Source organism: Oncorhynchus mykiss, chromosome 8 (assembly GCF_013265735.2).
Source record: "Oncorhynchus mykiss isolate Arlee chromosome 8, USDA_OmykA_1.1, whole genome shotgun sequence".
Classification (NCBI taxonomy): domain Eukaryota; kingdom Metazoa; phylum Chordata; class Actinopteri; order Salmoniformes; family Salmonidae; genus Oncorhynchus; species Oncorhynchus mykiss.
Window position 1 is genome coordinate 9,446,721 of NC_048572.1, and position 25,608 is coordinate 9,472,328.

Sequence of the window (25,608 nt, forward strand, 5' to 3'; positions counted from 1 at the left end):
TTGGGTAGGTTTTAATAGTCACAGTGGGAACAACGTCCTCCATACAATTCCTGATGAACTCTGTCACCGTGTCCGTGTATACGTCAATGTTATTATCTGAGGCTACCTGGAACATATCCCAGTCCACGTGATCAAAACAATCTTCAAGCATGGATTCTGATTGGTCAGACTAGCGTTGAATAGACCTTAGCACGGGTTCTGCCTATTGGAAGGGAGGAGCAAAATGGATTTGTGATCTGATTTGCCGAAGGGAGGGTGAGGTAGGGCCTTGTAGGCATCCCGGAAGGGTGGGTAGCAGTGGTCGAGTGGTTTCCCAGTGTGAGAACTACAGTCCATGTGTTGGTAGAACTTCAGTAGCGTTTTCCTCAAATTTGCTTTGTTAAAATCCCCAGCTATAATAAATGCGGCCTCAGGATATGTGGTTTCCCGTTTGCATAAAGTCCAATGTAGTTCCTTGAGGGCTGTTGTGGTATCTGCTTGAGGGGGAATATACATGGCTGTGACCGAAGAGAATCCCCCTGGCGAGGTAATACTGTCTGCATTTGATTGTGAGGTATTCTGCTTTGGGTGAACAAAAGGACTTGAGTTTCTATATGTTATCACAATCACACCATGAGTAGTTAATTATGAAACATACACCACAGCCTTTATTCTTCCTGGAGAGTTCTTTATTCCTGTCTGCGCAATGAACTGAGAACCCAGCTGGCTGTATGGACGGGGACAGTATATGCGTGTAGGTGTGTTTCAGGGAAATGGAGAGCGTTCTTCGTCTCTGTGTGTCTGTCCGTGTGTGACAAAAAATACTCCATGTGGGAGTTTGAGAGAGGAACATACTCGCCCCATCCCTCCCTGACTCCATCCCACTTTTTCACTCCCTCTTTCCCAGGAATCGTCATCCTCCTCTCTTTTCCAGGAAAAGAGAGCTGCCACGAATCATCTAACCTCGTTCACACAGATAAGCCGCTGGTTAATACATTGAAAAGTACAGCCTCGGAGCAGTGCGTGTTTATGCTTGTGTGGGGGTGTGTTTGTGGTGGGGGGGGGGGGTTGTGTCTGTGTGTTGTATAAAAATGATGATGGTGTGTGCACTTCACGGCTGGACTCACAGGCAGGTAGGGAACAGTGAACACAGGACTTACGCTCTTTACTCACAAGATTTTAGTCCCTACTCCCATTCGAACTTCAGACCTTAGTCCCTACTCCCATTCGAACTTCAGACCTTAGTCCCTACTCCCATTCGAACTTCAGACCTTAGTCCCTACTCCCATTCGAACTTCAGACCTTAGTCCCTACTCCCATTCGAACTTCAGACCTTAGTCCCTACTCCCATTCGAACTTCAGACCTTAGTCCCTACTCCCATTCGAACTTCAGACCTTAGTCCCTACTCCCATTCAAACTTCAGACCTTAGTCCCTACTCCCATTCGAACTTCAGACCTTAGTCCCTACTCCCATTCGAACTTCAGACCTTAGTCCCTACTCCCATTTGAACTTCAGACCTTAGTCCCTACTCCCATTCGAACTTCAGACCTTAGTCCCTACTCCCATTCGAACTTCAGACCTTAGTCCCTACTCCCATTCGAACTTCAGACCTTAGTCCCTACTCCCATTCGAACTTCAGACCTTAGTCCCTACTCCCATTCAAACTTCTGACCTTAGTCCCTACTCCCAATCTAACTTTTAAGACCATGTGTGGGTGTATTTGTGTGTTGCTTTTCTCAAAAATTTTTGCATGACTAACTGAAATTCCCCTCAACATCCAAAGGAGACCAGTTAAAACACTTGGCAGGGAAACATTCCCTGTGCACGCACTGTCGTCTGAAAACCCAAAGTGTGTGTGTGTGCGTTCACGTCTGGCTGCTTTTGTGTGTGTGAGAGTGATTAAAACTTAATGATTACTGCTGACTGTGGGAAGGCTGCCCTGAGCGGCCCTCTCCTCGTCTCCTCTCCCTCATCCCAACAATCTAAACTGGCTTCCTGTCCTTGTGTCCTCTCCTACATCGGCATTGGTCTGAAATGACATGATTAGGGCTGTGACGGTCTTGGAATGTGAGGTTACAGTAATTGACCAGGCCAATGTACAGTCTTTTGGTGCATATCGGACTCAAAAGAAACAAGTGGCTTTTCTCTGCAACTTTACTATTACCTTTACGCTTCTTTATTGTCAGTAGCATTTCATTATTATTCAAGTCATTACCTTTGGAAATATTAGTCAAGTATACAACATTTAAGAAATAATTCTGGAAAAAATACAGACTCCGATTTTGACTCCCTCATCCATTCACACCAAGTCCGATGGGTTTTTTCCTCCCCTTTCCTGAACAATTCACATAACGTCACCAACACTGCTGCGGTCATTCTCTGTGGCAATATGTTGTTCAAAGTGGCTAGAGAGAACGCAGTAATGAGGGAAAAAAACTTCTGAAAAAACAAATACGCTACTGAAAGTATTAGGGTACAGTATACTTTAGGCTACGCATCCTATTGGATAAATCATGAAAGGAGCTTGGCTACGTTTCATTCATTAAATAAGAGAGGAAACTCCGCCTCACTCAGACACGTAAGTAAATCACATTTGTCCTTTCCCAAAAACATATTAAAAACCTTGCCTAACGCCTCAATGACACCGACTCATTGCGCAAATAGTACGCATCATCATCTGGATATGTATGCAACAAATGTTCAACATTCACCTTCTGCTCCCATTTCTGTCAAGCCGTCTGCACTTACAGTTTGATGCATACCTTCTATAAATCCAACCTTCTATAAATCCAGCGTATGCATCACACCGAACACACTGCAACTGCCTCAGCAACGCAATGCTGCAAGGAAAACACAGGGTTCCATTGGAAATAAATGTAATTTTGGTGTTTCAAAATGCTACATTATACGATAATACTATAGGATAATGCTAGGTTATCGTATAAATTGATGAGGAAAGTTTTAAGGGGAATATATAGAGACAGCTGTGATAGGCTTGAAGATGAATTTGACAACTATTAGAAAATAGGAACAACCTGTCAAAAATATGTTTTTAATTGAACCTTAATTGAACCTCTCTAGGGTACGTGAGACGGTAGCGTCCCACCTCGTCAACAGCCAGTGAAACTGCAGGGCGCCAAATTCAAAACAACAGAAATCCCATAATTACAATTCCTCAAACATACAAGTATTTTACGCCATTTTAAATATACAGTTGTTGTAAATTCAGCCACAGTGTCTGATTTCAAAAAAGCTTTACGATGAAAGCAAACCAAACGATTATGTTAGGTGAGTGCCTATTCTCAGAATAACACAGCCATTTTTCCAGCCAAAGAGAGGATTCACAAAAAGCAGAAATATAGATAAAATGAATCACTAACCTTTGATGATCTTCATCTGGTGGCACTCCCAGGTCTCCATGTTAGACAATAAATGTTTGTTTTGTTTGATAATGTCCCTCTTTATGAGCAAAAATCTCCTTTTTGTTTGCGCGTTTTGTCCAGTAATCCAAATGCAGAAGGCGTGTGCACTAATTCCATGACAAAAAGTTTTTTAAAAGTACAATAAGAGTTAGTAGAAACATGCCAAACGATGTTTAAAATCAATCCTCCGGTTGTTTTTGTCATAAATAATCAATAATATTTGAAGAATCTCAAATATAAAATATATTTTGATTTGTTTAACACTTTCTTTAATGTAGGACATCGTACAAAAAAAATAAACACCCTTGAATGAGTAGGTGTGTCCAAACTTCTGACTGGTACTTTGTGTATGTGTGTATATATACACTGCTCAAAAAATAAAGGGAACACTAAAATAACACATCCTAGATCTGAATGAATGAAATATTCTTATTAAATACTTTTTTCTTTACATAGTTGAATTTGCTGTCAACAAAATCACACAAATTATGAATGGAAATCAAATTTATCAACCCATGGAGGTCTTGATTTGTAGTCACACTCAAAATTAAAGTGGAAAACAACACTACAGGCTGATCCAACTTTGATGTAAAGTCCTTAAAAGTCAAAATGAGGCTCAGTAGTGTGTGTGGCCTCCACGTGCCTGTATGACCTCCCTACAATGCCTGAGCATGCTCCCGATGAGGTGGCGGATGGTCTCCTGAGGGATCTCCTCCCAGACCTGGACTAAAGCATCCGCCAACTCCTGGACAGTCCGTGGTGCAACCTGTTGTCTATTCCATGTTGGTGGATGGAGCGAGACATGATGTCCCAGATGTGCTCAATTGGATTCAGGTCCGGGGAACGGGCGGACCAGTCCATAGCATCAATGCCTTCCTCTTGCAGGAACTGCTGACACACTCCAGCCACATGAGGTCTAGAATTGTCATGCATTAGGAGGAACCCAGGGCCAACCGCACCAGCATATGGTCTCACAAGGGGTCTGGGGATCTCATCTCGGTACCTAATGGCAGTCAGGCTACCTCTGGCGAGCACATGGAGGGCTGTGCGGCCCTCAAAGAAATGCCACCCCACACCATGACTGACCCACCGCCAAACCGGTCATGCTGGAGGATGTTGCAGGCAGCAGAACGTTCTCCACGGCGTCTCCAGACTCTGCCACGTCTGTCACATGTGCTCAGTGTGAACCTGCTTTCATCTGTGAAGAGCACAGGGCGCCAGTGGCGAATTTGCCAATCTTGGTGTTCTATGGCAAATGCCAAACGTCCTGCACGGTGTTGGGCTGTAAGCACAACCCCCACCTGTGGACGTCAGGCCCTCATACCACCCTCATGGAGTCTGTTTCTGACCGTTTGAGCAGACACATGCACATTTGTGGCCTGCTGGAGGTCATTTTGCAGGGCTCTGGCAGTGCTCCTCCTGCTCCTCCTTGCACAAAGGCGGAGGTAGTGGGCCTGCTGCTGGGTTGTTGCCTTCCTACGGCCTCCTCCACGTCTCCTGATGTACTGGCCTGTCTCCTGGTAGCGCCTCCATGCTCTGGACACTACGCTGACAGACACAGCAAACCTTCTTGCCACAGCTCGCATTGATGTGCCATCCTGGATGAGCTGCACTACCTGAGCCACTTGTGTGGGTTGTAGACTCCGTCTCATGCTACCACTAGAGTGAAAGCACCGCCAGCATTCAAAAGTGACCAAAACATCAGCCAGGAAGCATAGGAACTGAGAAGTGGTCTGTGGTCACCACCTTCAGAACCACTCCTTTATTGGGGGTGTCTTGCTAATTGCCTATAATTTCCACCTGTTGTCTATTCCATTTGCACAACAGCATGTGAAATGTATTGTCAATCAGTGCTGCTTCCTAAGTGGACAGTTTGATTTCACAGAAGTGTGATTGACTTGGAGTTACATTGTGTTGTTTAAGTGTTCCCTTTATTTTTTGGAGCAGTGTATATATATATATATGTATCTCACACACACACTACACTTCAAAAGTTTGTGGTCACTTAGAAATGTCCTTGTTTTTGAAAGAAAAGCTTATGTCGATTTAAAATAACATCAGATTGATCAGAAATACAGTGTAGACATTGTTAATGTTGTAAATGACTATTGTAGCTGAAAACGGCAGATTTTTTAAAATGTAATATCTACATCGGCAGACAGAGGACCATTATCAGCAACCATCACTCCTGTGTTCCAATGGCACGTTGTGTTAGCTAATCCAAGTTTATTATTTTAAAAGGCTAATTGATTATTATAAAACCTGTTTGCAATTATTTTGCACAGCTGAAAACTATTGTGCTGATTAAAGAAACAATAAAACTGGCCTTCTTTAGACTAGTTGAGTATCTGGAGCATCAGCATTTGTGGGTTCGATTACAGGCTCAAAATGGCTAGAAACAAAGAACTTTCTTCTGAAACTCGTCAGTCTATTCTTGTTCTAAGAAATGAAGGCTATTTCATGTGAGGAATTTCCAAGATACTGAAGATCTCGTACAACGCTGTGTACTACTCCCTTCACAGAACAGCGCAAACTGGCCCTAACCAGAATAGAACGAGTGGGAGGCCCCAGTGCACAACTGAGCAAGAGGACAAGTATATTAGTGTCTAGTTTGAGAAAGATGCCTCACAAGTCCTTAACTGGCAGCTTCATTAAATAGTACCTGAAAAACACCAGTCTCAACGTCAACAGCGAAGAGGCGAATCCGGGATGCTGGTCTTCTAGGCAGAGTTGCAAAGAAAAAGCCATATCTCAGACTGGCCAATAAAAATAAAAGATTAAGATGGGCAAAAGAACACAGACACTGAACAGAGGAACTCCAAGAGCATTCCGGAGTCGCCTCTTCACTGTTGACGTTGAGCCTGGTGTTTTGCGGGTACTATTTATTGAAGCTGGGTCTCAAGCTTTTCTCAAGGTCCTGGAGTGGCCTAGCCAGTCTCCAGACCTGAACCCAATAGAAAATCTTTGAAAGTCTGTATTACCCAGCGAGAGCCCCGAAACCTGAAGGCCTGTATGGAGGAGTGGGCCAAAATCCCTGCTTCAGTGTGTGCAAACCTGGTCAAGAACTTCAGGAAACGTATGATCTCTGTAATTGTAAACAAAGGTTTCTGTACCACATATTAAGTTTTGCTTTTCTGATGTATCAAATACTTATGTCATGCAATAAAATGCAAATTAATTACTTAAAAATCATACAATGTGATTTTCTGGATTTTTGAAGTGTACCTATGAAAAAAATTACAGACCTCTACATGCTTTGTAAGTGGGAAAACCTGCAAAATCGGCAGTATATCAAATACTTGTTCTCCCCACTGTATATATAACATTTGAATGTAGGCCTTTTTTAAATGGTTTTGAGTTATTTTATTTTCAATGGCGGTCTTCATCTAATACCTTCAGTTACATGGTTATTCAATTGCCGCCACTGCCCTTGACACGATGAGTGAAAGCAATATGGTTGATGCCTAGCAACTACTATAGCTAGCTTACTCTTTGTTTCTTTAAGATAAAGGACATGAAATAGAGAGGGAATCACTGCTTTTGAGATCCCTTTCTTGGATATGTGGCAGGCACAGTCTGTCACCCAGTCAGTCAGTCAGTCTGCCAGCATCGTGCACTATCCCACAGTCTTATAGGTAGGTGGTCAACCATCTCATCCAAAACAAGATGTTAAGTTGTCAAAAAAGGCTGTCACTCATTCAGTCAGTCAGTTCTTCTCTCAGTCCAGTAGGTCTTCAGAGCATCTCCACAACAGTCTCTACACTTGTCGCATTCTATGGACAGGTTGTTTTCCTCTCCCTTTCTCTCTCCCTTTTCCCCCCTCTTTCTCTCCCTTTTCTCTCCCTTTCTCTCTCTCTCTTTCTCTCTCTCTCTCTCTCTCTCTCTCTCTCTCCTCTCCCTTTTCCCCCTCTTTCTCTGCCTCTTTTCTCATTATTTCTCTCTCTTACCATCTCTCCCTCTCCTCTCCCTTTTTCTCTCTCTCTCTCTCTCTCTCTCTCCTCTCCCTTTTCCCCCTCTTTCTCTGCCTCTTTTCTCATTCTTTCTCTCTCTTACCATCTCTCCCTCTCCTCTCCCCTTTTCTCTCCCTTTCTCTCTCTCTCTCTCTCTCTCTCTCTCTCTCTCTCCTCTCCCCTTTCCTCTCCCTTTCTCTCTCTCTCTCTTTCTCCTCTCCCTTTCTCTCTCTTTCCTCTCCCTTTCTCTCTCTCCTCTCCCTTTTGCTCTCTCCTCTCCCTTTCTCTCTTCCTTTCTCTCTGCCTCACCCCTCCTCTCCCTTTCTCTCTCCCACCCTCTCTCTCTCTCTCTCTCCCTTTCATTACCTCTCTCTCACTAACATCAACAGATTGAGAGCCCAGTGTCCCTCAAGCCTTTGAGGGGGGTTGGATAAGACACCGTTGACAAGGAGATACTGTTACCTCTTCGTGTTCAAAGCCTTTGGCCGGGGGAGCTGGTAGCTAAATTAAACCTTTTACGCCCCATCATTCCCTGGCCTACTGTACCTGGTCTGAGCACAGTGTACAGTACTCTATGTTTAGAATGACCCTCACGTGTACAGGCAGGTACAAATGTATTCTCATTTGTGTTTTAAAACCATGTCTTTATCACATATGTTGCTGAAGTTCTGAGTTCCTACTGTACCAGGAAGTACGTTCTGGTGGAGTACAGTTCTTATACACCACCATCTCTTACTCACTAGGGTGTGTTTCAATGCTCCAGGGCCACGTGCATATATTTTCACCTTAGATGTGGCCGTATGGAACAATAATGATCACTGGTAAGTCGAAGCTATAAAAGACAATGGGCACCATGAAAGGGGTGCCATGCTATGTGAACCCATTCTTTGCACTTGTGTGTGTGTGGGTCAGTGATGCTGCGTGTGTGGGTCAGTGATGCTGCGTGTGTGGGTCGGTGATGCTGCGTGTGTGGGTCGGTGATGCTGCGTGTGTGGGTCGGTGATGCTGCGTGTGTGGGTCGGTGATGCTGCGTGTGTGGGTCAGTGATGCTGCGTGTGTGGGTCGGTGATGCTGCGTGTGTGGGTCGGTGATGCTGCGTGTGTGTGTTTGTGTGTACGTACCACAGGAGATAATGGCCCACACACACACACGATACATATAACATACTTTTATAACACACCAGAACATAGACCTACAGTAGGCCTACACTCACATACGGATTGCTTTGGCTACTTTATGCCCTGCCCCTATTGATGGTGCAAGGGAGGGAGTGGAGAGCGTAGAAAAGGATGCAACAGAAGGTTGAGGCGAAAGAGATGGTTGGATATAGAGAGAGGTGGTTGGATATAGAGAGAGATGGTTGGATATAGAGCGAGGTGGTTGGATATAGAGCGAGGTGGTTGGATATAGAGAGAGGTGGTTGGATATAGAGAGAGGTGGTTGGATATAGAGCAAGGTGGTTGGATATAGAGCGAGGTGGTTGGATATAGAGCGAGGTGGTTGGATATAGAGCGAGGTGGTTGGATATAGAGAGAGGTGGTTGGATATAGAGAGAGGTGGTTGGATATAGAGAGAGGTGGTTGGATATAGAGAGAGATGGTTGGATATAGAGCGAGGTGGTTGGATATAGAGAGAGATGGTTGGATATAGAGCGAGGTGGTTGGATATAGAGAGAGGTGGTTGGATATAGAGAGAGATGGTTGGATATAGAGCGAGGTGGTTGGATATAGAGAGGTGGTTGGATATAGAGAGAGATGGTTGGATATAGAGCGAGGTGGTTGGATATAGAGCGAGGTGGTTGGATATAGAGCGAGGTGGTTGGATATATTGCGAGGTGGTTGGATATAGAGCGAGGTGGTTGGATATAGAGCGAGGTGGTTGGATATAGAGAGAGGTGGTTGGATATAGAGCGAGGTGGTTGGATATAGAGCGAGGTGTTTGGATATAGAGCGAGGTGTTTGGATATAGAGCGAGGTGGTTGGATATAGAGCGAGGTGGTTGGATATAGAGCGAGGTGGTTGGATATAGAACGAGATGGTTGGATATAGAGAGAGATGGTTGGATATAGAGAGAGATGGTTGGATATAGAGCGAGATGGTTGGATATAGAGTGTCACATGGAAGATGAGCAAAGTCTCATGTAGAGGTAGACAAAGACTGCAGAGGTCAGAGAAACGGAGGGAGGAAGAGGAAGGAGTCATTGATCAGGTGAGTCAGTTAAGTGTGAATTTTGAAAGCAGCTAACAACACCAGGGTTGTGTGTTGACTGTGTTCAAAGCCCATACTTACTGTGGGTCCTCTCAAGTCCTGTTAGGCCTTACAAGGGAATGTACAGTAAAGCAATTTTAAGTTAGAATTCAATTGAGTTCAAATAACATGGAATGTACTCCCATGTGAAATGCACGAATAGACTGAGTGGTTTCTCTCTGTACTTGTTCTTCAGTCCTTTCCCAGGTTCATTAGGCTAATGGATCGTTTAATGCTGGTGTCTACTGACGTAGAAATGGACAGACTGAAGGAGAGGGCGAGGGAGAGAGGCAGATACAGTGCCTTCAGAAAGTATTCACACCAATTGTATTTTTCCACATTTTGTTGTGTTACAATTGTGGGATTAAAATTGATTTCAAAGTGGAAGAAACATTTTAACATCTGTAAAAAAAATATATATAAAAAAAAAATGAATGAAAAATAAAACACTGTCTTGATTAGATAAATATTCAACCCCCTGAGTCAATACATGTTAGAATCACCTTTGGCAGCAATTACAGCTGTGGGTCTTTTTTTGGGTAAGTCTCTAAGAGCTTTGCACACCTGGACTGTACAATATTTTCACATTTATAATTGTTTTAATTCTTCAAGGTCGGCCAAGTTGGTTGTTGATCAATACTTGACAGCCGTTTTAAGCCATAGATTTTCAAGTAGATTTCAATATTGTAACTAGCCCACTCAGGAACATTCAATGTCGTCTTGGTAAGCAACTGCAGTATATATTTGGCCTGCTGAAAGGTGAATTTGTCTCCAAAAGTCTATTGGAACGCAGACTGAACCTAAGTCTTCCTCTAGGATTTTGCCTGTGCTTGGCTCTATTCAGTTTACGTTTTATCATATACTCCCTAGTCCTTGCCGAAGACAAGCATACCCATAACATGAGGCAGCCACCACCATGCTTGAAAATATGAAGAGTGGGACTCTTATGAATATGAAGAGTGATGTGTTGTTGGATTTGTCCCCAAACATAATGCTTTGTATTCAGAACATAAAGTTCATTTCTTTGCCACATTTTTAGCAGTTTTACTTAAGTGCCTTATTGCAAACAGGATGCATGTTTTGGAATATTTTTATTCTGTACAGGCATCCTTCTATTGTGGAGTAACTATAATGTTGTTGATCCATCCATGTTTTTTTCCTATCACAGCCATTAAACTCTTGTTTTAAAGTCACCATTGGCCTCATGGTGAAATCCCTGAGCGGTTTCCTTCCTCTCCGTCAACTGAGTAAACACTAGAACCCCCATAGGCCAATGGCCATTGACATTTGATTTAGTCAATTAAAAAAATCTGCCAAAAATAAGCTGTGTTCTGCTCCTTCCCCTCCTTCCCTGTACTGATGAGTTTGCATTATGCCTATTTATCAGCAGTAAATCATTTTACCGTACGACTTGTGGGTCGATACTATTCTCTTTATGTTTTACTTTGTAAAAATAAGCTGTTATGGGACTGTTTTATTTACTATAACTCTATTACTAATTACATTTATTGTAAAGGAAACCCAAACATGCTACATGTTGCGGTAGACCTTTAGAACAATGTAAAAGATGTCCTTGACTCCAAGTTGATGAGCGGGAAACAAACGATGGCAGTCAGCCTGCACAGCCGGCCCATCAAAACTACACCTAAACTACACCAAAACTAACTTCACACATAAGAGTTAGCCTATAGACAATTCAAGAGCTGCAGCTCTATTTCCAAATGTCACTTTTTCCAAGAATATCAATGCTGTCCCTGCATTCAGCACATGACCAGTCACGTGGCAGCATTGATCTGGTTACCAGGCAAAAACTACTAACATAATACAATCTAAATTAAAATATGATATTCTGTTGTCAATGGATGAATGGATGAATGATAGAAATCAGATAGAAACGGATTATGGTGCTTGTGACTTCAATGAACTGTATGAGGAGGATAATGAGAAAGGTTAAGAGGATGATTGAATTTAGAACAATAGTGTAATGATGAATTGTGGCGGTCGACTTATTTTATTACGAAAGGCTAGAAATGGTATATAATTTCCCCCGGGAGAATCAAATCAGACCGAGTACAACATACATGTGTAGTTCACAATGTCAAGCCCAACCAAACTAATGGATGCTGCAGAATTTAGATGATGGAGGATCGGAAATTGAGCTTGAAATCGACGTTGCTGAAGAGTCTTAATTGGATTTTGATGTTGACTTCGAGCCTCTGCCTCCAATGCCCGAGCCTCGCCACAGAAAAACCAGAACCGAGCCAATTGAGACAGTGATCCCAACTGCCACGGTGAGACAAGTGTCTGGGAGGGATCGCCCGGTGAGACAGGAGTCTGGGAGGGATGGCCCGGTGAGACATGAGTCTGGGAGGGATGGCATGGTGAGACAGGAGTCTGGGAGGGATGGCATGGTGAGACAGGAGTCTGGGAGGGATGGCATGGTGAGACAGGAGTCTGGGAGGGATGGCATGGTGAGGCAGGAGTCTGGGAGGGATGGCATGGTGAGACAGGTGTCTGGGAGGGATGCCATGGTGAGACAGGAGTCTGGGAGGGATGCCATGGTGAGACAGGAGTCTGGGAGGGATGCCATGGTGAGACAGGAGTCTGGGAGGGATGCCATGGTGAGACAGGAGTCTGGGAGGGATGGCACGGTTTGGGTAGAAAAGAGTGACGAGTTTGTGACATGCAGAAGTTGCAGCACATCAGAGACTGTACTGTTGCTCATGCGCACAGAAAAGGAAACAGTACTTGAGACATGTCTATGGATGAACTCAAAGCATTTATTGCACTCTTGTACAGTGGGGAGAACAAATATTTGATACACTGCTGATTTTGCAGGTTTTCCTACTTACAAAGCATGTAGAGGTCTGTATGTTTTATCATAGGTACACTTCAACTGTGAGAGACGGAATCTAAAACAAAAATCCAGAAAATCACATTAGGATTTTTAAGTAATTAATTTGAATTTTATTGCATGACATAAGTATTTGATACATCAGAAAAGCAGAACTTAATATTTGGTACAGAAACCTTTGCAATTAAAGAGATCATACGTTTCCTGTAGATTTTGGCCCCCTCCTCCATACAGACCTTCTCCAGATCCTTCAGGTTTCGGGGCTGTCGCTGGGTAATACGGACTTTCAGCTCCCTCCAAAGATTTTCCATTGGGTTCAGGTCTGGAGACTGGCTAGGCCACTCCAGGACCTTGAGATGCTTCTTACGGAGCCACTCCTTAGTTGCCCTGGCTGTGTGTTTCGGGTCGTTGTCATGCTGGAAGACCCAGCCACGACCCGTCTTCAATGCTCTTACTGAAGGAAGGAGGTTGTTGGCCAAGATCTCGCGATACATGGCCCCATCCATCCTCCCCTCAATACAGTGCAGTCGTCCTGTCCCATTTGCAGAAAAGCATCCCCAAAGAATGATGTTTCCACCTTCATGCTTCACAGTTGGGTTGGTGTTCTTGGGGTTGTACTCATCCTTCTTCTTCCTCCAAACACGGCGAGTGGAGTTTAGACCAAAAAGCTCTATTTTTGTCTCATCAGACCACATGACCTTCTCCCATTCCTCCTCTGGATCATCCAGATGGTCATTGGCAAACTTCAGACGGGCCTGGACATGTGCTGGCTTGAGCAGGGGGACCTTGTGTGCACTGCAGGATTTTAATCCATGACGGCGTAGTGTGTTACTGGTTTTGGTGGTTTTCTTTGAGACTGTGGTCATTGACCAGGTCCTTCCGTGTAGTTCTGGGCTGATCCCTCACCTTCCTCATGCTCATTGATGCCCCATGAGGTGAGATCTTGCATGGAGCCCCAGACCGAGGGTGATTGACCGTCATCTTGAACTTCTTCCATTTTTTAATAATTGCGCCAACAGTTGTTGCCTTCTCACCAAGCTGCTTGCCTATTGTCCTGTAGCCCATCCCAGCCTTGTGCAGGTCTACAATTTTATCCCTGATGTCCTTACACAACTCTCTGGTCTTGGCCATTGTGGAGAGGTTGGAGTCTGTTTGATTGAGTGTGTGGACAGGTGTCTTTTATACAGGTAACGAGTTCAAACAGGTGCGGTTAATACAGGTAATGAGTGGAGAACAGGGGGGCTTCTTAAAGAAAAACTAACAGGTCTGTGAGAGCCGGAATTCTTACTGGTTGGTAGGTGATCAAATACTTATGTCATGCAATAAAATGCAAATTAATTACTTAAAATCATACAATGTGATTTTCTGAATTTTTGTTTTAGATTCCGTCTCTCACAGTTGAAGTGTACCTATGATAAAAATTACAGACCTCTGCATGCTTTGTAAGTAGGAAAACCTGCAAAATCGGCAGTGCATCAAATACTTGTTCTCCCCACTGTATGTCTACGGGGTTACGGCGGAAAGAGCATGAATGTGGAGTCATTTTGGTCTGATAGGTATGGGGTGGACCTTTTCTGAGAGACCATGCCACGCATCGGCTTCTGAGAGACCATGCCACGCATCGGCTTCTGAGAGACTATGTCACGCAATGGCTTCTAAGAGACCATGCCACGCATCGGCTGCTGAGAGACCATGCCACGCAAAGGCTGCTGAGAGACCATGCCACGCAAAGGCTGCTGAGAGACCATGCCACGCAACGGCTTCTGAGAGACCATGCCACGCAACGGCTTCTGAGAGACCATGCCACGCAACGGCTTCTGAGAGACCATGCCACGCAACGGCTGCTGAGAGACTATGCCACGCAACGGCTGCTGAGAGACTATGCCACACCTGCGGCAGGTGCACACAGAACAAGGCCCATGAAAACTGTGTGCAGTACAACAGATCTTTGTTTTTGGGGCTTGCTCACACAAAGCCCCGAAGCTGAGATTGATTCATGCGTAAAGACACAGGTATAAGTGCACAATACAGTGTCTGATATAAAAACAGTCATTTGTTGGTTGTATCTTGTCATTAACATTTTTCCACAAACATGTATGTGATTAATCCTTTACAATTGTTCATGCACTGGTACTTTTGTTTAGGAATATGGCAAATTTCACCTGTGACCTGGTTGCTTATATTATTAATATTATTATTGTGTTTTTCCTTTCTACTTTGTCAGAAGAAGCTGTAACTGGACTTTATTCATTAATATAACTATGACTAATCGAATGTACAATTAAAGTTGATCAAATACAGTATACTGATGTTTTCATTGTAACGGAAACTAAAATACGCTATAGGCCTACGTTTATTCTAGCAATTTGTAGAATTATACAAAACATATCCTTGACTCTATCTAAACAATTTATATATTTCCACAAATATTTATTCATGCAATTTATCCTTTACAATAGTTTCTGCACTATTTATCAAGAGTTGGTGCTTATGTTTGCACACGTTGTGGGTTGATGTGTATCTGATGCATCTGCTGAAGGGGATTCCCGGCAACGTTTTCTAGCGGGTACTTATAGGCTGAAAGGCCAGGCTGTGTTAGTGTTAAGAAGGATGCCTGTATCTTTGTAGTGTCTGGGTGTATTGATACACCATGCTATCTATCAATAGCTGCCCTTCTCTGTGAGGCATTGGAAAACCTCCCTGGTCTTTGTGGTTGAATCTGTGTTTGAAGTTCACTGCTCAACTGAGGGACCTTAGTTGTGGGGTACAGAGATGAGGTAGTCATTAAAAAATTATGTTAAACACTATTATTGCACAAAGAGTCCGTGTAACTTATTTGACTTGTTAAGCAAATATTCTACTCCTGAATTTATTTAGTCTTGCCATAACAAAATGGTTGACTACTTATTCACTCAAGACATTTCAGCTTTTCAGTGTTTTATTAATTTGTACAAAAAAATCTAAAAACTTTTCTCCACTTTGGAGAAACTTTGTGATGTCATTATGGGGTATTGTGATGTCATTATGGGGTATTGTGATGTCAATATGGGGTATTGTGATATCATTATGAGGTATTGTGTGTGTGTAGGTCAGTGACACGCAAAATCTCAATTGAATACATTTTAAGTTCAGGTTGTAACACAACATTTGTAAAACGTCAAGGAGTGTAAATAATTTCTGAAGGCCCTGTAGATGGATGGAGGGAGGAAGGAACAGGGAAGGACTACCCAGGGCACCCCCCATGGGCCAATCGCATAAAAGTGACTGTCCTGCTCCTTCATAAAGGAGGGAAAGAGGGAGGGAGGAAATGAAAATAGGGAGAGGGAAAGAAAGGCAGAGGAAGTGTTTAGCAAACTTCCCAGAAAGTCATAGTCTGGGAGAGTTGAGAGGCCCTCTCTCGTTCATGTCGAAGTAACTTGTGTGTGTGTGATTGTTTTTGCGGCAGAACAAAGGCTTAGAGAGACTTGAAGTAACCAATAACAATAGGAAAAGTAATATGTGTTTGTGTTGTGAGACTATGTGTGGAAACCTGTTTTAAAGTACGTACTTAAGTTTTACTGTCCAGTATTGGCCTGTATACGGTCCCTCTCACAACCACAGAATGTAACCAGCTTTGTATCTGTTCTTCAACTGACAGTTGTAGCTGCTTCGCGTGATCTATTATTGTCTCTACCTTCTTGTCCTTTGTGCTGTTGTCGGTGCCAAACAATGTTTGTACCATGTTCTGTGCTGCTACCGTGTTGTACTGCTGCCATGTTGTGTTGCTACCATGCTGTGTTTTCTTGTGTTGTTGTTGTCATGCTATGTTGTTGTCTTAAGTCTCTCTTTATGTAGTGTTGTGGTGTCTCTCTTGTCGTGATGTGTTGTCCTATATTTTTATTTTGTTTTATTTTTAATCCCAGCCCCCGTCCCCGCAGGAGGCCTTTTTGCCTTTTGGTAGGCCGTCATTGTAAATAAGAATTTGTTCTTAACTGTTCTTTCCTAGTTAAATGAAGGTTAATAAAAAATAATAATAATAATACAAAACATCGAAATGTCTGGATGAGAGAGAATGGTTTACTTCTTCTAAGCGTCCTTTCTTTTCTCTGTCTGTCTTCAGCTCTTCAGGGAAGTCCGAATAATGAAGATTCTAAACCATCCAAACATTGGTAAGTGAGTCACTGACATACTGACTTACATCTTGTTGGGGAAAAGTTAGGGCTGCACAATATGATTTTTGTACCATATATTGCGATTTTTACTTGAGATTTATAGATCAAAACACTTGAGTAAACTGTTGGAATTTTATGGTTGGAATACAATGGGCACTTGGAATGCAGTTTTGTTTGGCATGACAACGAATGAAAAAGTAAAGAAAGAGATTGTTGTGACAGAGTAAGAACCAAAGTGTTGGTCAGTGTTTCCCTCGGGACCCTAATTGGCTTTAAATAGATGGGAACTGGCAGGGGTGCAACTTTGGTTTTAGAAGTGGGGGGGACATAATTTAAAAAAAATGTATTGTTATTTTTTATCATGTGGGATTAACACTCCGAACAGCCTGTCTGACATCTCTGAGGCGTCACACATGGTCCTAAAGCACACCGTTGCCTCATTTTGTATCACATTCCAATGATAAAACTGGGGGGGGGCAAAAATGCAATTTCCGGTAACTGAATTGTTTGGTGAGCATGAAAACGATATAAACTGTCTGTCACTAGAGCTCAACCCAATTGAACTCTTATGGGAGATTCTGGAGCGGCGCCTGAGACGGCGGTTTCCAGCATCGGTAAAACACCAGATTGTGCCATTTCTCATGGAAGAATGGTGTTGCATACATTCAGTTTAGTTCCAAACACTTGTAGAATCTATGCCAAGGTGCATTCAAGCTGTTCTGGCTGTACATTCAGACAAAGATTTTAGAATATTTTTCGCCATTTCATCTCTTGATTTATGAACAAGCTGTTGCACAAACAATGCTGATTATAATCTACCACTGGTACAAGCCTGTATCAGAGCAAAGGTTTGCTAGCAACATTTTCCCTATCTCAGTGGATTTAGCTAGCCAGTTAGCTAAGTAGCGATTAGCATTAGGGGTCAAAACAAAACATTTTGGCACATTAGCAGCTTGCTAAGACCAACTTCCGTAAAACTTCAATTATTTCCTGAGTCTCGAATAGCCGCCTGTCCCTTTTTAATAGCCGGGTAACGACACACAATCAAATAAAATAACATTTTATTTGTCACATGCGCCGAATACAACAGGTAGACCTTACAGTGAAATGCTTACTTAGGGCTTGTAAGTAACACCTGTCGTATTCGGCGCATGTGACAAATACAATTTGATTTGATCTGACATACATACCAGTCAGCACATAAACAAACACCTGTCTCAATAAGCGCCAGGTCTAAATTAATTATTTACGAGGTTACCATGATTTACTATGAATTGTTTACAAGGTTTAATGTCTGATTTGTTACATTAAATAATTCAGTAATGACTCAGAGAAATGTATCGTAATCATCCGTTTTTTATCGCCAGTAAGAAACTGCTAGCCATTGGCTGCTATCAGCTGAGAACTGCTAGCCATTGGCTGCTATCAGCTGAGAACTGCTAGCCATTGGCTGCTAACAGCTGAGAACTGCTAGCTAACTGGCAAGCACAAAAACAGTCAACAACTTTGGGAGTACAGAACTAGGGTTGTGCCAATGTCGTCATACTCATATTCGTAATTGTTTCCGTTTTATCATAATTCATACTCGTAATCGGATTTACTCACGATTGGAAAACCCGGAAGTGTGCTTTAAATGCTGGTAAAGCCTTTACCTCAAGAGCACATTACTGAGCTGTCACTCAGAGCTCATCATTATGTTCCTTCATTACTGAGCTGTCACTCAGAGCTCATCTCAGAGCTCATCATTATGTTCCTTCATTACTGAGCTGCCACTCGGAGCTCATCTCAGAACGCATCGTTATGTTCCTTCATTACTGAGCTGTCACTCAGAGCTCATAGTTATGTTCCTTCATTACTGAGCTGTCACTCAGAGCTCATTGTTATGTTCCTTCATTACTGAGATATCTCTTAGAGCTCATCGTTATGTTCCTTCATTACTGAGCTGGCACTCAGAGCTCATCGTTATATTCCTTCATTACTGAGCCATCTCTCAGAGCTCATCTCAGAGTGCATCATTACGTTCCTTCACTCATTCACACACATTGTTAAATGACCCTGGCAGATGAAAATGTACATGATTTACTTACTTATTCAATAATACTATTCAATAATGAACAAAATAGTCTAATAAATAGCCTAATACATGGCTGGCTACGACTGCCTGCATTTACTCCAGACACATTTAGATGAAGGTAGACAAATTCACTTGTCCCATCTATTGTTTCACTTTCGAGAGGAGCACAGCTTTTCTCTCACGACAGTTATGCCACAGTGTTTGTACAATAACTTTTGGAGGCATGAACAACATTATGCAAGTTAGCTATCAACTGCAGCCTAAGGAGCAGTAGCTTCCTAACTTTACCTACATGTGAGTCTTATTAGCTTAGCAAGTAGGCTTGGGCTGAATACAGTATACAGTATATATATTTGGAAAAACCACAGGATAGTTTTTCAATACCATTGAAACAATTTCTTTAAGTTGTATTTATTTATTTGTAGCTACTTCTTAAGTAAATACCTGCAGTAAACTTGTGCAATACGTTATGAGATGAAGAAGATTTCATTCTGCATTTTACCTGTCACATTATGTTTCATTATGCAATTTACCGATAGTCCCCAGTCACGTGGTGTTTGTTTACAAGCACGAGAGACCGGAGCCTTGTGAGTCACCCGCTATTGTGCAGAATGCGCCAGGTGACAGTATGGAATTCACAACTAAATGTTTGCCAGCTAGATATCTTATAGCTTATAATTAAGTTAACTGTCTAAAATGTGCTAATTTAGTAGGTAGTCAGCTAAGTGGTTAGCTTCATCCAAAATCAAACATTCGCTTCGTAACAGCAGAAAATTCGCTACTGGATCAAGACCCTTGGTGTTTAATATTTGTTTTGTGCTTGCAGCAAACTGTGAGTAGCGTTTTTTTAGTTACAAGTATAGTTTAGGTCGGAGTCTGTATAAAATGTTAAATGTGCTCGTTAGCATTTAGTTCGAAGTCTCTATGTGAATTCTCTACCTGTACTTTTTACTATGTAACCCGAAGGTTAGCAATGCTATCAGTGGGATTTGAAGAACGCCCTGTGTGTTTAATGCCGGTATTACCGAATATCCCGGTATGGCACAAGGTCAGAATGGAGGATTGACTATCTGGATACCATCCAAGCATATTAGGAAGCTTACTTACATGTGAATAATTTTAGCTAACTAGCTTAGCAAGCGAATATAAATGTGAATAACTCTAGCTAGCTAACTTAGTTGAATTACTCTAGCTATTAATTTGCACTTAGTTCGCTTGTAGGGCTAATTAGCCATAGTTATTCACATGTATATTTGCTTGGTAATCTAGTTAGTTCGAGTTATTCACATTTAAGTATGTGAATACATGCAAATAACTCTAGCTAGCTAGCCCTGCAAGCTAACTTAGTTTGCTAGCTAGCTGGAGTAATTCAACTAACTTAGTGAAATGTAAATAACTGTAGCTACAGTAGTTAACCAACTACTTAATTTTTTTGCCCTATAGTAAACTAACATTTTAAACTTACTCTCTTAAAATGTTGATTTTTAATTTTTTAATGTATCCCATGAGGTCAATGGGCAATTATTTAGGCAGGAGTGCAGATATGAAAAACAACATACAGTACGTGAACATATGATGGTTTCATGCCTCCCAATTTTCACGAGGTGCTTCCAGATTGTTTACATCTTCAGTTTTACACTTTCCTAGCATATTTTAACTAAGTGTAAATGGTACCTTCACTTTCAATTAGGAATTTCTTTCATCTCTTGAATGAATGGACTCATTCCCTGTAGAAATGGCGGCTGCCATCCAGTTCTCTTCCCCTTCTCCCTTGTCCCATGTTTGGGAATTCCTCTCCTGAGTGGTGACACCCCCATCCCCCAACTTTATTCTAATCCCTAGGTCGGAAATCCCCCTTTATCCAGTGTTCCCATTTCCTCTCGCTCTCTCTCTCACACACACACACACACACACACAGCGACCTTCTTCCTCGGGGTACAAAAGGCTGTTTGTGTCACTCTTTGTGTGTGTGTGTATGTGTGTGTCATTAAGCCCTGGTGATCATCTAGCAGGTCCCCTCTGTTCCCCCTCTCATGTGCCCCACCACCACAACACACACCACAACGCAGACGACAGACACACTGTGTGTGTGTGTGTGTGTGTGTGTGTGTGTGTGTGTGTGTGTGTGTGTGTGTGTGTGTGTGTGTGTGTGTGTGTCTGTGAGAGAGAGTGTGTGTCTGTGAGAGAGAGTGTGTGTCTGTGAGAGAGAGTGTGTGTCTGTGAGAGAGGGTGTGTGTGTCTGTGAGAGAGGGTGTGTGTGAGTGTAAGAGAGAGGAAGCGAGAGAATGAGAACAGTCTGGGACAATAAGGGGGGAATTCCTACCCATGAAAAGTTGGGAATGAGTTGGGAAAGTTGGGAATGAGAATGTCACCACTCGACAAAAGATGGCGTTTTTACTTGAATTTCACAATGCATCCGCTATCATTTTTTATTTCACTTTTATTTTTTAAAATGACTTTTTACCCCTTTTTCTCCCCAATTTTGTGATATCCCATTGGTAGTTAGTCTTGTCCCATCTCTGCAACTCCCGTACGGACTCGGGAGAGGCGAAGGTCGAGAGCCATGCTTCCCCACGAAACACGACGCTGCCAAGCCGCAGGGTCGTGACACACTGCTCGCTTAACCCGGAAGCCGTCCTCACCAATGTGTCAGAGGAAACAACTGGCGACTGTGTCTGCGTGAGTCGAAAAGCTTCCCAAATCAAAAAGAGGTTGGCGCTAAACTGAAGGACAGGACTACCTCTCACGAGGCTATCGCAGACAACCCTGAGACTACGGCTAAGGACAGGACTACCTCTCGCGAGGCTATCGCAGACAACCCTGAGATTACGGCTAAGGACAGGACTACCTCTCGCGAGGCTATCGCAGACAACCCTGAGGCTACGGCTAAGGACAGGACTACCTCTCGTGAGGCTATCGCAGACAACCCTGAGATTACGGCTAAGGACTACCTCTCACGAGGCTATCGCAGACAACCCTGAGGCTACGGCTAAGGACAGGACTACCTCTCACGAGGCTATCGTAGACAACCCTGAGGCTAAGGACAGGACTACCTCTCACGAGGCTATCGCAGACAACCCTGAGGCTACGGCTAAGGACAGGACTACCTCTCACGAGGCTATCGTAGACAACCCTGAGGCTAAGGACAGGACTACCTCTCACGAGGCTATCGTAGACAACCCTGAGGCTAAGGGCAGGACTACCTCTCATGAGGCTATCGCAGACAACCCTGAGGCTACGGCTAAGGACAGGACTACCTCTCACGAGGCTATCGCAGACAACCCTGAGGCTACGGCTAAGGACAGGACTACCTCTCACGAGGCTATCGTAGACAACCCTAAGGCTAGAGAATGCGCAGAACAGCTGGCAGGTATATTCACAGTCATTTTCAACCTCTCCTTGTCCCGGTCTGTAATCCCCCTGTTTTAAGATGACCACCATCATTCCTGTTCTCAAGGCTTCAGGCCACAATGACTACCGCCCTGTAGCACTCATTTCTGTAATTATAAAGTCCTTTGAAATGCTGGTTATGGCACACTTCCACTCCATTATCCCAGAAACTCTAGACCCACACCAATTTGCATACCGCATTCGACGCAATCTAAATTGCACTTCATGTGGCCCTTACCCACCTAGATAAGAGCAATACCTATGCGAGAATGCTGTTTGTTGACTACAGCTCAACGTTCAACACCATTATCCCCTCCAAGCTCGTCACCAAACTTAGCACCCTGGGACTGAACACCTCCCTCTGCAACTGTATGATGGACTTCCCGACAGGCCTACCCCAGGTGGTGAGGGTAGGCAACATCACCTCTGCCATGCCCACCCACAACATGGAGGCCCGACAGGGATATGTGCTTATTCCCCTCCTGTACTTCCTGTTCACCCATGACTGCGTGGTCACGCATTACTCCAACACCATCATCAAGTTTGCTGACGACACAACGGTGATAGGCCTGATCACTGGCATCGAGGAGACAGCCTACAGGGAGAAGGTCAGTGACCTTGCAGTGTGGTGTCGGAACAACAACCACAACGTCAGCAACGTCAGCAAGACCAAGGAGCTGATCGTGGAAACGGGTGACAAACACGCTACCATCCACTTCGATGGGGCTCCTCTGTGTCCACGTCACTAAGGACTTAAAATGGGTACACACATGAGCACAGACGTGAAGAATAATATCTTTACACGTTAGTTGGGTTATCAAGGTGTTTGAGGATGCAGTGTAGGACCAAGTTGACCGCGTCAACTCTGTAGGCGAACTGCAGTGGGTTGAGGTAGTCGTTCAAGCGGGACACCTTTTTTCGGGACTAGAACCATAATGGAGGATTTTAAACAGGCAGGAACCGTTTCTTAAAACTGCAGTGTTGGTTAAGGGCTTGTCAGTAAGCATTTCACTGTAAGGTGAATTTGACAATACAATTTGATTTGATTTGAACAGTGCATTGCTCTAGTGATCGGTTGAATATGTTCATGGAAACATGAGAGAGTTGGTCAGCACAGTGCTTAAGTGTGGCTGGAGAGACCTTGTCTGAGGCAGCAGCCTTCCTGGTGTTCTGTTTCCTAAAGAGTCTGTTGACCTCCTGCTCTGTGATGACCATGGGTGGGGGCTTCCTGGGATGGCAGATGGATAGAGGTGCCTAGAGAGGAAGGGAGGGGTGTTGTCCTGGTGATGGACGGGTGTTTGTGAGTCAAAGCTGCAGTAAAACTGGTTTACTTTATTCAGCAGTGAGGGGGTCGTCTGACATCGGGGGAGCTTTTGGTTTGTAGTTCCTAATTTGTTTTTAGTAATTTCAGACGAGCAGTCGAGCAGGCAGCAGCAGTCGTTGCTGGAGAACTGTTGCTCCAGCCTGACTTTGTACTGCTGTTTGGCTTCCTTAATTCCGAAGTGTAGCTTTTGGGTGGTCTAAATTTTACGGGACATGGTTGGCGATCGTCTGGTTAGGCCTGGGGGAAGAGACTGTTTTCCTTTTTTTTGTTGGTGCTTCTCACGCTCAACTTCCACTCTTCTGCTGACCCACTTTCTCACTCCCTCACTCCCAAAACCCAGGTAGGTCATTGCAGAAGGAGGGAGATAGGGAGGGTGATGAAGAGAGAGACTGATGGAGACCGACTGAAGGAGAGAGCAAGATGGAGGGAGAGACACAAGACTAAATGATACCGACAGGGAAAGAGCGAGGGAATAGAGGGAGTCAGACTGAAGAAGACTGAGGGGGAGAGAGACCGAGACTGTGGTCTCATTTCAGAACAGCATGTGGCTGCACCAACATGAAACCTTTTAAAATCTGTTTTATTTTGTTTGCCTGATTCCATTTTTTCCTCCATTTTGTTGTTCAAAGTTTCAGGTTTTCCCTCTCAAAATCACATTTTTTAAAAATGGGGGTGGGAAACAAAACAACAAAATTGGATGTTTTAAGTCCACAACAATGTTTAAACCACACCAGGAGACCATTTTTGAGGTCTGGGAAAATGTAAGAAAATGACATTTTGGGGTGCAGTTACCCTTTTAATGCCAGTGCTCACAGGAAGAGACCGTTGTTTGGTTACGGCGGAGTTTGGAAAACAAATGGCCAAATAATGATGAAATCGTTCTGTCAGGATACTTTGAAGTTAACATTTTAATTGAGGTATTTAGAAAAAAAAACAGGTTATCGTTAGCATCATCGTTAACGGCTACACAAAGTATAGACATGCGCACAGACAGGGGAATTCCTGGGCCGTTTCAGAAAGTTGTATAAAAATACAAATCACTGATGCATTGTGTTCATGTCTCACTTCCTGTTCATGTCTCACTTCCTGTTCCTGTTTCACTTCATGTTCATGTCTCACTTCCTGTTCATGTCTCACTTCATGTTCATGTCTCACTTCATGTTCATGTCTCACTTCCTGTTCATGTCTCACTTCCTGTTCCTGTTTCACTTCATGTTCATGTCTCACTTCCTGTTCATGTCTCACTTCCTGTTGCTGTTTCACTTCATGTTCATGTCTCACTTCCTGTTCATGTCTCACTTCCTGTTCATGTCTCACTTCCTGTTCCTGTTTCACTTCATGTTCATGTCTCACTTCCTGTTCATGTCTCACTTCCTGTTCATGTCTCACTTCATGTTCATGTCTCACTTCCTGTTCATGTCTCACTTCATGTTCATGTCTCACTTCCTGTTCATGTCTCACTTCCTGTTCATGTCTCACTTCCTGTTCATGTCTCACTTCCTGTTCATGTTTCACTTCATGTTCATGTCTCACTTCATGTTCATGTTTCACTTCCTGTTCATGTTTCACTTCATGTTCATGTCTCACTTCCTGTTCATGTTTCACTTCATGTTCATGTCTCACTTCATGTTCATGTCTCATGTCTCACTTCCTGTTCATGTCTCACTTCCTGTTCATGTCTCACTTCATGTTCATGTCTCACTCGGGCAAATTAATGCATTTTCTATTAAGTTCAATAGATTTAGTTGATTTCCTACAAATTTAGATAATTTTTAAAAATATTGTTGAGTTCTGTTTTAATGTTTGGATTCCTTGATTTCGTCCGCGTTCTTCGCAATACGGATTTTATAGGGCCCGACAACATATGTTTGGAAAATCTGCAGCGTTTCTCCCCTAGACAATTTCTTCGGTGGGATGCAAAGTAGCCCAAAGCAACATTTTAAGCAGGCAGATGCATACAACGTTCAGATGATGCCAAAATTTGCTAAGAGTAGCAAGGTGAATTTCAGGCCAAATTGAATTTTCAATAGTGTAATATAGCAAGGTTTCTATTCTTGGTGTGGAAACTCAAGGAGTGCAGTGTTGTGTTTTTTGTCCCTAACACTCCTGTTTTGCCCAGTTAAGAAAGAGTCGGAATGAGTGTTAACAGACACTGCACATAAATTCTGTGCAGATCTTAACAATGTCCGCAGAAGTTTTTATTGTCTCAGGTACCC

The 25,608-nt window shown here is 43.3% G+C and overlaps 1 protein-coding gene across 13 annotated transcripts in view; it reads left to right on the top strand.

Moving 5' to 3' along the window:
* Positions 1-25,608, top strand: part of LOC110529179 (MAP/microtubule affinity-regulating kinase 3) — a 111,672-nt gene that overhangs the window by 35,349 nt on the left and 50,715 nt on the right. For all 13 annotated transcript variants that reach the window (XM_036984702.1, XM_036984697.1, XM_036984700.1 and 10 more), the window contains exon 4: positions 16,553-16,601. In XM_036984702.1, the coding sequence (XP_036840597.1) occupies positions 16,553-16,601 (49 nt within the window). The remainder of the gene's footprint in view (positions 1-16,552; positions 16,602-25,608) is intronic.